Source organism: Pagrus pagrus, assembly GCF_965226575.1.
Source record: "Pagrus pagrus genome assembly, chromosome: 10".
In the NCBI taxonomy this organism is placed as follows: Eukaryota; Metazoa; Chordata; class Actinopteri; order Spariformes; family Sparidae; genus Pagrus; species Pagrus pagrus.
Window position 1 is genome coordinate 22,850,632 of NC_140194.1, and position 17,780 is coordinate 22,868,411.

General features: G+C 41.1%; 1 protein-coding gene across 1 annotated transcript; it reads left to right on the forward strand.

Moving 5' to 3' along the window:
* The first annotated feature begins 636 nt into the window (after positions 1-636).
* Positions 637-17,759, forward strand: LOC311264138 (ovochymase-2). Its single transcript, XM_084364751.1, has 17 exons — positions 637-1,262; positions 2,029-2,336; positions 2,443-2,540; positions 3,937-4,034; positions 4,134-4,306; positions 4,637-4,732; positions 4,818-4,996; positions 5,205-5,406; positions 6,618-6,650; positions 6,852-6,942; positions 7,163-7,296; positions 9,448-9,591; positions 10,121-10,245; positions 10,335-10,428; positions 10,601-10,732; positions 11,190-11,291; positions 15,836-17,759. The coding sequence occupies exons 2-17, from the start codon at positions 2,267-2,269 to the stop codon at positions 15,994-15,996; spliced, it is 1,932 nt and encodes a 643-aa protein (XP_084220877.1). The 5' UTR covers positions 637-1,262; positions 2,029-2,266; the 3' UTR covers positions 15,997-17,759.
* Positions 17,760-17,780: the final 21 nt, after the last annotated feature.

Consider the following 17,780-nt stretch of genomic DNA (forward strand, 5'->3'; position numbering starts at 1 on the left):
GCACAAAGAAACTCCCCTTCTTGTTCATTTTATCATATCACAGAAAGTCTCTGTCAGAAACAAAAATACCTACATGGGGGGAACAAATAGGTAATAGACAGAGGCCTGAATATGACCGAACATGAAGAATATGCCTGTCTTAGCTTAGCCTTGTCCCTGTAATGCCAAACAAACTTCTTTTTGGCATCATCTCAGCACAAATAAACTGACTTTAACAATGAGAAATGCTCACTGTGTCCGGCGTCATATAAAGAACTCATGGACATTAACTGCCTTTATAACTCTCTGTGGCTCTCTGGGGTGAAGCCAGGGATAATGCTCACTGATCTGAGTTTATGTGTGAGGAAGGAACTGCCTGAATGCATTTAACATTTCCTCCTGTGCAGCTTTACACAGACGGAAACATTAAGTGACATTAGCCAGTGACTCCTGAGCGAATGGGCTGCTGACGGCTGACGTCCCGTCATGTTACCATTCTATATGTGGGTCCTTAGATGCTGAAAACAGTCCTACAGCAATACCTCAGTATATCATGCTCCTCTCTCCAACACCTGGCAACAGTCGCACGGCAACTGTGGCCCAGCAACCATGCCAAGCGCTGAGTCACAACAAGCCGCGCTCACCAATGGGGCCTGGCCCACTGGGCTGCATAAACAGGAACCAGGGGCTTACAGGGCTTAGAGTGGGAGCCCAGAGGCAGAAAACACACACACACACACACACATACACACACACACACACACACACACACACAGAGGCTGTCTCTGAGCGTCAATACTGTATATCTGTTACTGAATGTTAAGATGAGGGTTTTTTTTAATACTTAAAGTAATACTGTTGGGTCATGTGTGTGTGAACATACAGTAGCAGTCTGGCTCAGTACTTCATTGCCAACACAATGGTGATGCAATCTATACCAGTTTATGAAAGCTTTTAGATTTGCTGTCTGGAGAGTTATTTATAACTTTATTGCCACTCAGGAAGTGATGCAATCAAATATTTGTGGTGAGAGGATCGGTTCTTTAGCTTTGTTCGCCCTCCGCTAGTGAACCGACTCATGAACGACTCTCGTACTCTTCGTCTCCGGCTCTTCATCTTAGTGGGTGTATTTTTCATGCTGAACAATCCTGTCGCTAACAGTAGCTGTGGCTTTCAATTTTATCAACACTTTCTCTACAATGAAGAAAATGCACCAAAACACCGGCCCCACTTGATAAGGGACTTCTGGGAAATGTCGTGCAAAACCACAATGATACAAATAAGTGAGTATAGTGTGAATTACTCCTCTAAAGACACAGGGATTTTTTTTTAGGGCAAGTTACCTTCTCTTGCTCCAAATAAAGTGACACAGTTGCAGGAGCTTATCTATTTCTTGGTGCTGAAAGAGCAGAATAAACTCCCCTTTCTTCTCCACACCTCATATCTTGGACATTTGCAGATACAGCTCACTGACCGAGACATTATGTGTAGGACGGGCACATAAAAGCAACATTTTATCCTCCTGGCTTCACACAGAGCGGCTGTTCGGGAAGTCAAAATGACTTTTCAATCTTATAAGGTCAGATTTGTTCCAAGTAGGTGGAAAGTGTTGTGACTGTCAAAACCCAAGGTTCTCTAAAAGCCTTTTGCCTTCATATGCCACATGTCTGACTCATGCTGTTGTCACAGATACGCAGCAGTCCAATCATGAAGTGCATGTGGTAAGAGCCCCGTTTCCTGTGTCACGTCATATACAGCCTGTCAAAGGTCACGCTGGCCACCAAAGATTGTCTGGTATTTTCAAGCATTCACAACAAGCTGCTGTAAACCTTAAACACAAAGGTAGAAAGCATCAATATTAACATTGTTTTCTGGAGTGGGAAATCATTTCTCCCGTCTGTTTTTCAATTTTTTATTTCATTTCTTTTCTTTTGCTCTGTCTGCATCTACGTCAGTGTGCGTGCTCACATGTGCAACAGTAACAGCCAGCCTCCCCCGGGATCTTTGTCTGTGTTTTATGACTGTTTCTCCTCTTTAAATGTTTTACAGCGGCTAGGCTGTGTCTTTGCAACAAAACTCCACACACCACACCACGGGTGACCTTGAGAGTGCCAACACTTTGACTCAGTGGATAACTGCAGTTCATTTCGTTTGTGACTTTTGAGCGCACCAACCTCCCGCTGCACGATTTTTACTGCCTGATGAACAAGTATCTCCTCACACACGTCAGGGTCTATAAACCAGTTTGTGCCCCTAGTTGGAGCCATTCTTGGTGTGTGTGTCAGTGATGAGGACCAGTGCCGCTCTGCTCTCTCTCTGGTTTTGGGTCAACACTGGCATCAATGCTGCTCAAACAGGTGAGTGACAAAGTGGATACCAGGCAGGGGAAGGCCGCGTTTCTCGTTTTGCATGGATTCTTTAATGCTGTCAAGATACTGATGGAAAAAATATCCTGTCTGTCAGCTTCAAAGTGTGGGACTCCTCAGGTGTGGAGCCCGATGGGTCAGTCTCTGAGGGTGGTCGGAGGGGCCGAGGCCACATACGGATCACATCCATGGCTGGTCAGTGGTCAACCCTTCTCCTTCGAACACGATTTCTAGTTGTTGTTTTGTTGAGCAGACAGCAGCTGTGGTTTCTCTGTCTGCTCAGTCCTGATGACATCACTAACCACTTCTTCAATTTACCACCATGCTGTTATCTGTGGTTTCCTGTGCACTAGAGAAAGAGCACTCTGATGAACTTCCTTCTGAGTGTTCACAGCAGTAGTGTCACGATATACCACTAATGACCATGATCCAGAGCCTTTTATAGTCATTTCCATTTCTTTCCATTCTCGTATTGTGGTGGTAATGCACCTTAATGGTACATGCCACACACCATAAAACGGAAAAGGGATAGAGCATTAGAGGCAGTGACTAGCAGGCTTGCCGCCACTGTCAGAGGAGATGACAGACGAGAGCAAGACACTACCGATAGTGCAGGTACTGTAGATATCGCAATAATGTCGTTATTGTGAATACTTTTGGCCACGATAATTATGGAGTAAAACTCTGATATCACGACAGCCCTAGTCCACCGTTTTACCAAAGGACTTTCTCTCTACAGTCATGTAATTGCTCAAAATAGACATATGTTGAAGTATATTACTTAGTTGCTCTATTGTGACACAGAGGCTAATGTAATAATACACAATATGGAACCCTGGATTTAGGACTGAGGCTGAAAGAAGTAGAAACAGGAAATGACATCAAGTTGTGGCCAGGGACTTGGGTTCTGTAACGACCCAATAAGTGATGTCCCACCTTCTCTGTGGTGTGAAACGTTGCCACTGAGTTCAGCTGATAATGCTAAAAACAGCATGCTAACTCAGGAACATGATAGCTATGTAAAAACATCATGTTACTGCAGCGAGCATAATCGCATGGGAACAAGCTAACATGATAAATGTTACATAATAGCTTTTGATATCAGCTTCAGCTTGTTAGCATGTTAGCATGGGGTAGTTGGGAAAGAGGAGATCGTCCGCACTAATCACAAACTTTTCTCATGATAACGGGTTAATTATCTCATTACCTGGAGACAACAAAGCTTGTTTTCTTGAGATAACAAGATAAATTAAGTTGTCAAAAAACAACAGCTTTGTTTTCTCAGGATTACAAAAGAATGAACTCATGATGTCAAGATAACAGCATTAAGAAAATAATTGCAAGCGCGAGCGTTCACAGCTATTCTGAATTCAGCTCATCTTCTTGTTAGCCAACATGTGAGGAATAATGGAAAATAAATGATACAAATGGGCATTACAATTGAGTTGAATCACAGTGTCATTAGATTGATAAATTATGAGTTTTGTGTCATTAATCCTGTTCTTCTCTTGCATCAGGCTTACATCTGTATGTAGCTTTTTCAGCTGTGAACATGTTGAATTACAGCCGAGGTCGTGTCGTCTCTGCTCAGGTTTCCCTGCGGAACAAGGGCTCTCATTTCTGTGGAGGGGCCATCCTGACTGACCGCTGGATCCTGACCGCTGCACACTGCTTTGCATCACTCTCAACGTACACTTGTTACTTACTCGAGGACCTTTTTCTTTCTGTGCTACAATTTACGGGTTACGCTAGATTGTCGTGAATCTAACCGTTTTCTTCTTTGTCTAGAGAGTTTCTCAGTGGTGTGAGAGTGGTGGTGGGAGACTTTGACCTGAGAGTAGATGATGAAGAGGAGCAAGTCCTTCTCATCAAATCTGCCTCCATCCACGAGAAGTACCATCATTCTGTGCCTATGAGCTACGACATAGCTCTGCTGGAGTTGGATCAGCACATTCGATTCGGCAGGTTTACATTCTGATGATTGTTATAGTTTGTTTAAATGATGGTTACTTACTGTTATACTGATCACGCTTTGTTAAAATGATAGTTTGGGTCTTTTGATGTGGAGCTGTATGAGGTTCTTATCCCTAGCCAGTGTATTACCTGCAGTAGATGAATGCTCTGCTTCCCTCTCAGTGCTACGCGCTGCTTCTCCACACACGGGGAGAGCTGACAGTCATCTACTGCAGGTAATACACTGACTGGGGATGAGCACCTCATACAACCCCGCATCAAAAGACCCAAACTATCACTTTAAGTCAGTCTGTCACTGATAAGTGTTTTTTCAACAGGAGCTCGTGTCAAGCCAATATGTCTGCCTTTGCCTGAGGAGAACGTCCCACCTGAAACCCGTTGCATTGTGGGTGGATGGGGCAGGGTGAAGGAAAGTAAGTAATTCTCTCACTCCCATCAAATACTGTTCAAGCAGACTTGAGCTTTTATTTTGTTAAGCTCTAACTTCCTGCTTCCCAGAGGGTCGTCTCCCTTCTGTGCTCAGAGAGGTCCAGTTAGACCTGGTGGACCCAGCCAAATGTAAACATGTCCTTCAGACCATCAAAAGCTCACTGCTTAACCAGAGACCTGCGAGGCCGCAGCAAGCCATGACGGTCCTGTGTGCCGGGCCAGAGAGGGGAGGAAGAGACGCCTGCCAGGTAGAAAAAGGAATGTCACATCTGAAACATCCGCCTGTCCTTTCCATTATTCTACACTCCATTTAGTTCAAGAGCCCAATTCAACCTGAGCCACTGAAAGCAGGAACGTTTCACCAATATCTGTGACTGAGTCAGCTGCTCCCATGACATTACACTTTAGCTTTGAACAGGTTTGCAGTGTTTTACTCCTCCCTTCATCCTCCTCCAGGGGGACTCAGGCGGTCCCCTGGTATGTCCGGCAGGTTCAGGCGGCGGTCACTGGGTAGCGATGGGCGTAACCTCCTGGGGGAAGGGATGTGGCCGGAGCTGGGGAAACAACAGCAGCCGGCCCCCTTCCAGACGAGGATCTCCAGGGGTTTTCACTGATGTCAAGCTGCTGCTGCCCTGGATCAAGCGTAAACTGAGAGAGGGTGGGTTAAGACAAGGTTATTATAAGATCAGTCAGGCTGATTGTGTCCCACAAGGCAGAAGTCATCACAAGATTTGTTTTTAACCATATTTTATCGAGGGTCCATTTAGTTTATAAAACAAGCCATTTGACACACTGACTTGACACGTGACCCTTGAGAATTATTGAATGTCTGCGTTGAGTTGGCTCCACTCCTGTTTGTTCACCAGTTAGATGCTAACCTCTCTGTCTGTCATCTGGTGTTGGGCAATTAGCTGACAGCGTGCTAATGAGAGTATGTTTTGCTGGAAGCAGTTGCCTGCTGTGACTAAAAAGGGTTGATGAAAGCTGTGAGACTGAACCAAAAAAGTGCAGTTGCTTGTGATTAAACCAAAAATATTAGTCCAAACACTCCACAGAGCTGAGGGGAGTCCCTTCAAACAACCCCTTTCATACCACACGGTCATTTGATCCACTGTTAATATTATAAAAAAGAGAAGCATTAAACGTAAGCCTTCCATGATATGCCTGTTACCAAGCACAAGAACGGGAACTTGTATGTCTCATGGGAATTCATTAGCACACAAAGCACAACACACACATGAGAAAAGGTCAAATAAATTATTATACTGCATAGTGAAATGCTCACCATCATTTTGCAAACTAAGATTTGAATTGACCTCACTATTCGGTTTCCAGACCAGCTGGTAACTCTATAAAGTAGGATACAGAAGGGACAGGATATGATCTATGTATATACAGTGTTGAAATACCACCACAACAATGTAGAAATACTCCATTACAAGTCAATTACATCACAAGGCAAAATCTTTCATAAGTAAAAGAACAGAAGTATTATCACCAGAATGAACTCAAAAAATCAAAAGTAAAAGTCCTCATTAAAGAACAAATACATATACAGTAAATGATACATATTTAGATTATGTAGCTCTGCTACACATATTTACAATTTATTTTTTACTTTGAAAAGTGCCTGCCTTTCAGATAATTACAGTGGATTAAAAAGTACAATATTTCATTGTGGAATGTAATGTGGAATAGAATAGAATAATGGAGGAGAAATAGACATTTGCGTTGTATGGGTAGAGATGTATATACTGTAGGTGTTTGTGTCAGAATATGTTCATGTATTGGTATAACATTTGATAACAATGGTGTCATATTAACGAGGAGTTTATCTGAGACACATTCTCTTTGTTGTGTTTCCTTTAGCTGATGAGCAGCAGCAGCGATCGACTTTATCAAGTGAGTTGTTTTTGCTCCCATCACAGCAACTTATTCATCTATATTTCATCATGCTTCTTTGATGTACCGCACTACTGTGTGTGTGTGTGTGTGTGTGTGTGTGTGTGCGTGCGTGCGTGCGTGCGTGCGTGCGTGTGCGCGTGTGTGTGTGTGTGTGTGTGTGTGTGCGTGCGTGCGTGTGTGTGTGTGTGCGTGTGTCAGATCTCTGCAGTGTGAGAGATGGGCATGTAACTGACAGCGAGGACGTTATCAGAAACCCCGCCCGCCCTGGTGATCTCTATGACAACAACCAGTGAGTGACACCCCAGATTCTAACTGTGATTTAACTTATTTTCATATTTAAAGTGATAATCCCTGATTTCTTAAACAAATCTTTGCTCCTCACTTTAACTCTTACAAAAAGCACTGTTACACACAAACATTTGATGGTAGAGAAGGAACTTAACCAATAAATAAAAATAGCCTGCGTGTCAAAGTTCCCCTGGATATTTATAATCTCTGTGTCTCTTCAGGTTGTGTGTGTGGAGCGTCAGTGTTCCTCCAGGTTACAGTATTTTCTTGGAGTTTGATCATTTTCATGTGGAGAATGACTCATACTGCCGCTACGATCGACTCACTGTTTCAGTCGGGACCCACAGGCCTGTTGGTGAGTTTACGTGAACACAGAAGCACACTTGAGACTGTAGGTTGAAGCAAAGAAATATATTACTTTTCTTCATTACAGTGAGTGAGATGGGGAGAATAATACCAATAACGTCTGTGAGTCTAATACAGAACTAGGGTCCAGACATGTTTAGCCTAGCTTAGCATAAAGCCTGAAAGCAGAGGGAAACAGCTACAACAAATTTGTACATCAACATCTCTAAAGTTCTCTTTATTTGCACAATGTGTCTTGTTTCTTTGGCTTGTACATGAATAGAAATGTAAAAATGACAATTACTGATTTGAGGGTCAGTTAGATGTGGGAGTTATTTCTTGACAAACAACAGTTTATTCTTCAACTAAGCCAAAATACAGTCAGTAAGCACAGCATTCTGCAAAGGAGTGATACCAGACTCTGGAAAGCTGGACACAGGGACTGTGTTAGACTGTTGTTCCACCTAACTTCTGCTAAAACCACACACTTTCCTGATTTCAGGTCCCAACTCAAAGGAACGGTTCATCCCAAAATAAAATAATTGTAAAAGTGGTTCTGGCTCCATTGGTTAAGGGTTTAAAGGAATAGTTGAACTTTATTCATGAGAGATAAAAAGATTGATACCAATCTCATCTCTGTGTGTTAAAGGGAAAGTTCACTCCAAAATCGAAAATACATATTTTCGCTCTTACATGTAGTGCTATTTATCCATTGAGATTGTTTTGGTGAGTATAGAGTCTCTACCACTATAGAGATGTCTGTCTTCTCTCAACTATAATGGATTTACAAGAAAGGCACTCAAAGCGCCAAAAAATACATGAAAAAAACATAACAGCAATGCCTTTTTCCAGAGAACAGGACCTTGTTACCCAAGATAACCCACAGCCCTTTCATGTAGGAACTATTTTATTTCTATCAATCTAGACCTATGAACCGTATCACTGTGCAAAATGAAGAAGAAGGCAAAATAATTCAACTAGATTTGCTAACTGACACCGCTGGCTCACCCAGCACCACTGAGTTAGCTAACATTGCAGATCGCCATTTAAAGTCACAAGCATGAGCCTCTCATCCATGAGCACATGCAGCTTCCTTCTGCACAGTGATGCAGTTAGTGGGTGTTTGGTAAAAAGAAAATAGTTCCTACATCAAACTGCTCACAACAAGGTCTGTAGATTATCTAAAGCGGTGGTTCTCAAATGGTGTGGAGTTTTGTCACAACCAAACATTATAATTGTAATATACAACTATGAATACATTTTTAATTCACTACTTTGCACACATAGAGGCAAATTATATACCCCCGAAAAAAAACCTTTAAAAACCTTCCAGGAAATGCAATTGTCAGATGGTGGGAATTATTATAGTGCGAAACATCAAAGACCCTGATTGACAGTCAGTGTGAAGGAGGATAACAAGCGGAAAAATGTATTGCTTTCTTGTGCGGAGCAGGTCACCTCATTTTTAATTTTGTGAGCTGTCTGGTTTAAATGTTTGTGTCGCGGCTGATTTAACAAAGTTTCAAATGAATTATTGAATCATTTTGTTCATAAATATTCATTGTGATAGTCGTTTTCAGATTTAATTTGGCATTAATAGATAAAAATGAACTTGTAGGCTCCAGAGTGGTTAGATAACACGCGTAATAGAAGCTATGTTGCACGGATATGAATACAGATGTGCCTTGAAAACCAGTGATATATAGAAACTGGGTCATGATTTCTGGAAAAAAGACATTGCAGTTGAGTTTTCTAAATTTTATTTTTTATTTTTTTACTTTTTGGTGCTTTGAGCACCACAAGCCATTATATAGCCACAACTCGACATAATAAGATGTACATATTAACATATTTTTGATTTTGGGGTGAACTTTCCCTTTAACACACAGAGATGAGATTAATATCAATTTTTTTATCAATCTCTCACGAATAAGATTGCTTCCTGAAAAGATACTCTTCCTTTAAACCCTCAGCCAATGAAGCCAGAAGCAGTACTTGACAGAAGCAAAAACTAAGTAGGTAAATAAATAGCTGATAATTAACAACCTAACCACATATTAACATGTTTCATATACACAGACACAGAACACGTGCACACACAACACATACTGAACTGCGATGTATTTTGTCATCGTTTGGCATTTTCCTCTGTTTTTTACAGGGATTTTCTGTGGAAGCGTCCCTCCAGGCCCACTGCTACTAAATAATTCCCAGACTGCAACACTTCTCTTCTCCTCTGACATTAACCGATCAGGAAGTGGCTTCGTCATTAGGCATCGTGCTGTCAAGGGACGCTCTGATCCTGGTGGGACTCATAATAACAACACAAACACACAGATACTCAGTACAGCACACAGCCACACACATCACTGCATCTAACAAGCAGGATATTTACAGTGCAGCGCTGCAGACTGATACACATTCTGCTCTGTGTCCATCACTTATCTTAAGATGTATACACACACTGTATATACAGTTCATGCACAGTCTTACCCTCCTCTGTGTCTCATGATTGTGGATCTCATAGCAACCTGGGAGTTGTGCGGGCAGATGTCCCATGACACAGTAATGAGCTGCACAAGACACACACACACGCCCACACACACACAGTTTGGCTGAGTATATGTGGAGTGGATGAACCCAGCTGTTAATAATGGCTCTTTTGTTTTCAGTGTGCAGATAAGTGTGTAATTGTGTTAAACTGGACCTCTCTTAAGTCTAGTAATGCTTGCTGGTCTGTGTTTATGTTTCCCGTGTGTGTGTGTTTGTGTGTGTGTGTGTGTGTGTGTGTGTGTGTGTGTGTGTGTGTGTGCTGTATGTGTGTGTGTAATCAGAATGTGGGACTGTTGTTCTAGTTGAGGGTCAGACTGCGATCCACAGCCCAAATTACCCACAGTTCTACGGTACTGACTGTGTCCTTCGCTGGGTTATCTACGCTCCACACGGTCATGTTGTGAAGGTGATGAACAAAAACTTCAAGTGAACACAAATACACAACTGAAGACTTTTTTTTTCACAAACTTGTGTCATTATTGTGTTGTGTTTCAGCTTGATTTTGCTGATTTTTCGCTGGAAGAGTCAGACAGATGCTCGTATGATTCCCTCACTGTCCTCGGAGATGTGGAAGGAAGAGATGAAATCGGTAGGATGGATGGCTCTCAGGGCTTCTTCCCACCTTTTTCTCACCTTATCTTTGCAGGGCTTTGTTCAAACTTCTCCCTTTATGTCATCTCTGTCTTTGTTGCATTATTCATTTCTTATTAAGAAGCGACATTTCTCGCAATAGGAAGTTTGTTTTGTTCTGTGTTGTGTAGCCGTGCTGTGCGGTGGCAGCGTTCCTCCTCCTGTCCTCTCCTACCGCAGCGTCATGGTGCTTCAGTTCACGTCAGACAGCAGCGTCACACACAGAGGCTTCAGTGCGACACTTACATTCATCGCCCATACAGGTGTGTCCACGGTGTGTGTGTGTGTGTGTGTGTGCGTGTACTGTCTGGGTTCAGTGAATGTCCTAATTGTTCTCCTTGGAGAGAATAAAACAGAGATGTAAAATCGTATGTGTAATTTAACATAGCCAAGAATAATACAAATTGGACCTCGTTAAAAGAGAACTAAAACTGTCTAAGATAGTGAGATATAAGAGTCTTTCTGTCTTTAAATTCCAATTTCAGTGAAGTGTTCTAGTACACAATACATACTGTAAACATTTACTGTAACTATAAATACTGAACTTGTAGTAACACATTTTAAAAATAAAATCCCCACCAAAAATTTAGAAAAAAAACTAAAACACTAAAAACAAAACTACCAAACACTAACTTTAAACTAAGATAAAATAGAAATCTGTACAAAAATATGAAAACTTTATGAATCATTCTACACTCTGCCTCCTCTATTTCCTCACAGACCTGCATGATCAGGACGCAACCGATGTGGAGACTCTTAGACACGGTCTGAGAGACCACCAAGATGAATTGGCAGCTAACCAGAGAGGCGTGGCATCATATGGTTGGTGGTTTGTTCAGCCTTTGCATTCTCCTCTGCCTCTTTTGCATGTTAATGTGTTGACTTAAGGTTTGTGCATTTAGAAAGAGGGCGGTGACAGGAATCCTGAGTCCAAGGAAAAAGTTACGTAAGGGAAAGAGAATTAGTAACTCTCCTCACCTTGAGTCCTTCTTAAGCGAGGCTCTGACATTTCAACAGAATGTGGCTCATCCAGCTTTCCAAGTAAACTAAGATTATATTAAAGAATGACAGAAACTGCTTGTGTCCACTGTCCACCAGTGTGGTGTCACTGGCTCAACACAGCAGTGAGCGTCACAGACATTTAGAATGATAACAGGACATTTAACACTGGAGTTACAGCTGAGGCATGAGAAGCACACTGACACACTTCCTTCCAGGATAATTCAGTCCATGTCTCCATAGCCAAAAAAATCTCAAATCTGTCACACACTGTAGAGTCGTGCAGCTTTTTTTTTCCAGCTGCATGACAGGAACACAAGAACAACAAAGACTGGAAGCAAAAGGAAACAGGTAGCCTGACTCTGTCCAAAGGTAACAACATCTACTTACCACCAACAATAGCTATTTCATGCCGGACACGGTCACTTCCTGGAGTCTTGGTTGTCAGGCAAGATCACAGGAAGGCTAAGAATCCAGGAAATCTGCATCTGCCAAGAAAAAGTTTGACACAAAAAAGTTTCCTGTGAAACCACAAATTGTTGAATTTACACTTTGTTTATTTTTTACAGATTAAAAAGGACAAGTTCACCCAAAAATGAGAATTCTGTCATTATCTATTCATCCAACATGCTGATGGAAAGTCAGGTGGAGCTAGCAGCTACAGTAAAGATGCTGACCTAAAAATGGGTGTAAATAATAATCAGTGAGCTTTTGAGGTGCTAATAGGCAGGTTTTGGACACAGCCAGGCTGACTGTTCCCCCCTGCTTTCAGTCTGTTCCAGCTAACATGCTGCTGGCTGCAACCTCATATTTACTGTACACACATGAGGGTGGTATCCATTAAAGAAAGTGAAGCATATGCCCAAAATGTGAAAGAGTAATACTTGTGGATCACGTAGGAGTGGGGAGTTGTGCGGACATGATACAATAACGAGCCGCACAAGACACACACACACACACACACACAAAATGTAAAGATAGTGGATATTAACACAAAACATCAGGATCACAGCAGAAAATGTGTGTATATGGGACGATCAGAATTTTTTACCCCCTAATGTTCCTATAGACATCAACCCCCAAAAACTGCATATCGGTCGGGCTCTAGTTTTTGGCTTCCTCAACTCAATAACTCTCTGCATCCTCTACTCTGTAACTGCATCTTCACACTGTGAGTATGCATACAACCCTAACAAACAAACACAGAACACATAAAGTAATCGTCAGAACAGCGTTTTCCCTGTTCACTTCCTGTACTGTGCGTTCAGGGTGTTTCTGCTCATCTTGATGAAAAAATCTTGACAAAAATCCCTCAGCAGGCTTTCAGTCGTGACAACAAAACCCGAGAAACAGGTAGATACGGCTGTGTGTGTGTGTGTGTGTGTGTGTGTGTGTGTGTGTGTGTGTGTGTGTGTGTGTGTGTGTGAGTGTGTGTGTCCCTCAGACAAAGACCTTTCCCTCTGTGAACTTTTTTTTTCCCTCTGTGAACTCCCCTATTTTTTATTTCACACTTCATTGCTCATCTGAACTTTTCTTTTCCTCGATGATTTATTATTAATCTGAGTGATTCTTTACTCTCTGGAAGGTTATCCTTTGAATTATAACTCAAACTGGGTTATAAACTCTGGTGGGTTTCCACATGACAAGAATTCGAGATTGTGAATTCCTCAGGAGTCCCAACTGAGAAACTTTGTTTTGTTTTTATTCCTCTCTCTGCTGTCATCAGCTCCGTCTCCTCCGCGTCTTTCATCACACTCTTTCCTTTCTGCTGTTTTTCACCACTTGCTTTCTCTCTTCCGCTCTCCTGTTGTAAACCTGTCAGCTCTCTGTGCCTGTGTTTGTGTGTGTGTGTGTGTGTGTGTGTGTGTGTGTGTGTGTGTGTGTGTGTGTGTGTGTGTGTGTTTCTTCCACTAGAATCAAATCTCCAGAGTCACCCTCAACACACCAGTTCCTTTGGGACTGTGATGCTGCTTTGCTGCAGCTTTATCCATCTTTCTAAACTGTGTAAGTAGAGGCTCCGCCCATCCAGGTGTGCACTGACTATTTATGGGCGGAGCCTTTGACTAAGGTCTAGTATAGAGGTATGTATCTTAGAAATGTTAAATTTAGAAATACTACACACAAACATATACACAAGGCTAGTTTAATGTAGAAATGATCATGTAAAAGCATCACATGGAGGTCATATAAATAGACTATGAATAGACCTTTAGTTTCAGTCCACTGAGTCAGAACTACTTTGTGCAACTTGAATCCACCTGTGAGGTGGGTCACAATAAGAAAATTCAGTTACTTTAAAGGTGCAAAAAGTGATACTAAGGAAAGATAGTTGATCATTGAGTCTCATTCCCAGGTCATCAAATGGTCAGTAGGTCTGGCCTTCCACAGACCCAGAGCTTCAGTATTTGGCGCCCTTAGAATGAAACTCAACAGTCAACCATCTTACTGTACATATTGCACCTTTAATGCTTTAAAAGCGCATGCAAATAATACTGTTTCCGCAAACAGTCAAGAATGGGCACACAGACAGAGGAAGTATCAGTTGTTATCAGGCTTCAGCAGAGCTTGATGACAAGCTGATCATTTGAATCAGGTGTGGTGGAGCAGGGGAGAGTGCCGCCAGGACCAGGACTGAAGAACATTGAAGATAAACAACGAAGATAAAAACAACAGTAATGACAAAAAAGATGAGATATGTTGGTAGCATTATTTAAAGCCGTCTTTGAATCCCAGATGACTCCATGTTTGTGTCTGCCTAAATTCATTGTATAATCTACCAAAACAAGGATAAGGTTAAAATAAAAATAGTCTGCTGGGTCAAAGACACTCAATAGTTCTGTGTTTCACCAGCCTGTCAGAGTGCCAGTGAACACAACAGTGAACTGCACGTCCCAGACAGATATGAATATCCCCAAATACAGCAACCTACTCAGTGTTTTGTCCACACAGTTTATGTGTTTCCCCAAAACAAAACAATATCTCACTCCAATTCCTCTATATCAAGATACTAAACTCTGGAGAGCTGTTCGGATCCACTGCCAGATGATTCATTTCTCAAGATACTGTAGAATCCAGTGAGCAGTAGTTCCCAACCTTTTTGTAGTGACTGACTTAGACTTTAGACTTTTATTCAGACAGACACACAATAAGTACAGAACACCATGTCAGAACACCATGTTTTTTTATGGCTAAACATGGTAACATATTCACAAAGCACCTGTTTGTTCTGCTATTTTGTAACACTGTTATATTTTCAGCACTCAGAGTGTTGCTGGCCAGTAGCCTATATGACATGTATGACAGAAAATCCACAAGAAAATGTACCATGTGTCTGATCTGGCCTTGAGTTTGACACATGTGTTCTAGGTTGTTGCATTCAAATACTTTTGAGACATCTGAAGATTTTTTTAAAAGAAAGAGAATAATAAACAAATGTGTTTTTTTTCTGATTCCTGTCTTATTAAACATCTGACAAGCCCACAAAAATATCTCAGACCACGCGAAGGGATTCCAGCTCCCAGAAAGGGAATCACTAGCCTTGAATATGATGTCATAAGCATACCCTAAACTTAATAATAACATATTTGAGTTGAGGACACATTAGTCCTCCAACCATCCAGCAGTGTTACCAGCATCCACAGCACAGAATATGGAGCCAGCTTTTAAGTGTTTAACATATAAACATTCATTTCATACTCCACAGGAAGTGACCTTCCATTTTCTATGGCTACTCTTGTTGATATCAGTAGAAAAGTACATGAAAGGGGAATGTCATCTGGAGGTACATAGCACCTTCTAGTGGCAGCTTACTGAAAGTTACTCTGAATAATGATTCACTCAGCATTTTATAGTTATCAGGTTTATATAAAATGGTATTGGATAAATAAGGCATGCCGTACTGACCTTTATTTTTACATCAGACACTTTTTCTACTCTTATTTATTTCATACATACATCCTCGCTTTCTTTCCTCACCTCCTCTCCTTGCATCTTAGTCCCTCCCACCTGAGATGTGAGCACAGGAGGGGTCAGGCAACACAGATTTGACAAAATGAGACGTCCCTGCCTCAGAGCCCCATTTTCAAGCAATGTCAGTTAAATATGACACGAGGAAGTGCAGTGCTGCATTATCTGTCCATTGTTTTGTTAAAGTCTGCTGTAGTTTATGATCCGTGTCCGATGAACAGAAGAGTGTTCATGGCAACTTATATATTTTCTTTTATATATTTATTTGATAATCAGAAGCATGTTATAAGAGCGCTAATGTACAGCATGCCTCCACTTAATGCCTGAGTCATGCTTTATCCTGTCTGGGCTTGTTTTGTGTGCAGCATTCCTTTCATTATTCTACATCATTCTATTTTTAGTGAACTTGGATGTAGCAGACCCAGTTATGCAGGAGTCAAGCAGCAGAGCTCTGTCCCATCAGGGCGATGTGGACCCTGAGAGCTCAGAGGATCCCAGACTGCTTATGGAAATGGGCTCAGATGATGAAGACTACAGCGGAGAATCTTCAGGGAGTGGGTAGTAACATATCAGAAGACAGCCTCTGGACAAAAATACATCTCCAAATGTGTAATATACAGTATACTACTTTGGTCTTGACTGAAATATCTTGACAACTATTGGATGCATTGCTTGGAAATGTTTGTACATTCACGTGTTCTGATCATAGATTCAGTTTAATAAAGATCCAGTGGGATGGATTCAGGGTCAGAACTGGAATACAGTATTCATTATCATGTTTTCATGAGTGTATTGTCTCCTGAAACTAAGAATTATTGTGTGTTTGTTACCTCAGAATGAGCCTTTTATATCTTCATACCTACTTTCATAGAGTCCACCATGTTGCACCACCATGTTTCAGAATAGACAAACCAAACACTGACTTTAGATAGGGCCATTTACTGTTTTTGTGTTTTTAGCGGCCACCTTAGAAGGCTGAGGTGAGAGGTGTTAAGTTTGTTGCAACCACTCGCGTGATGCCACTAAATCCTTCACATTAGACCTTTAAATTCTGATTAATGCAAGTGAAAAAAATCCCAATAAGGCTGATAATTTGCTTCCCATGGTTGTTTCCTGATTTTCTTGCCAGTGTTGTCACACGAAACTGACTAAGACTGCAGCATCAGAACAATGCACAGGACATGATATCAAATGAAATCATGTGACTTACAGTTAATGCAGATAAAATAATCTTACCCCACCTTTTAAGGACACTAAATTAGTTTATTTATGAATTTATATTTGTTATCATTATTGTTTTATTCATGTTACTGCAATATTGGTCTGTCACCACCACTTTGTTTCCATTTTCATTACTGAAATATCTCGACAACTCCTACTTCCCTAGTCGCCAAAAGGATGAAACTACAAAATTTAAATATCTTGACAGCTTTTGGATGGATTGCAATGAATTTAAGCACAGAAATTCACCACTTTTGGTAAACCTTTGACCATATACCTAGTGCTATCATCAGGACAACATTTCAATGGGACCAATTCTTCTGATCTGCAGACCTAATAATATTGCCATCAGCTTGTACTTTGTGTTTAGTTCTTGTTGGCAAGTGTTGGCATGCAAAGATGGTTGATACAGTCAACATACCTACAGTACATGTTCACATTGTCATTGTGAGCATGTTAGCATGACGATGTATGTATTTATACCCTCACAGCTGCAAAAGTACACATACCCTTTACATCTGTGAACAAAACTGGTATCAATCAATTCAACCATATGGCTTTTTAAAACTTTTTGTAAGCAGTGTTAATTAATGTAATGGGGGTTGGTGTATAAACACATTTATCTTCATATTCATATTTGCTTACAAATAGCACACATTAATAACACTTAGAATTGTAAGTATATCTGGTTATAGCTACATTATAGCATATTATGAACCATGTACCAAATATCTGTACACTGCTCATATATGTGGGACTTAAAGTTAGGTGTCCTATGTTTTACATGGTTGTAGTTGCTTACATCTTTTATGTAAAGTACCTTGTTCTTTATTAGAGGTCATTATAGATAAAGTTTATATTATCCCTGTTTTTATTGCGTGGTGATTTTTATGGCACTTGTTTTGATAGCTTTGCACACACACAATTATGATTCAGTAATGTTTGCAGCCCTCTAGAACTCAAGCCCATGTTTTTATCTCAGGACTGTTTAAGTTGTTGGTTAACATGAGGACAGACTTTTCAATCACGTGTTGCAGAAAGAGCCATAAAATGTTGTGTGCTGTATGTTTTATACTTATTCACCTTTAATGATCAGCTTTGAAAATGCCGCTTCATGTCAGTTCT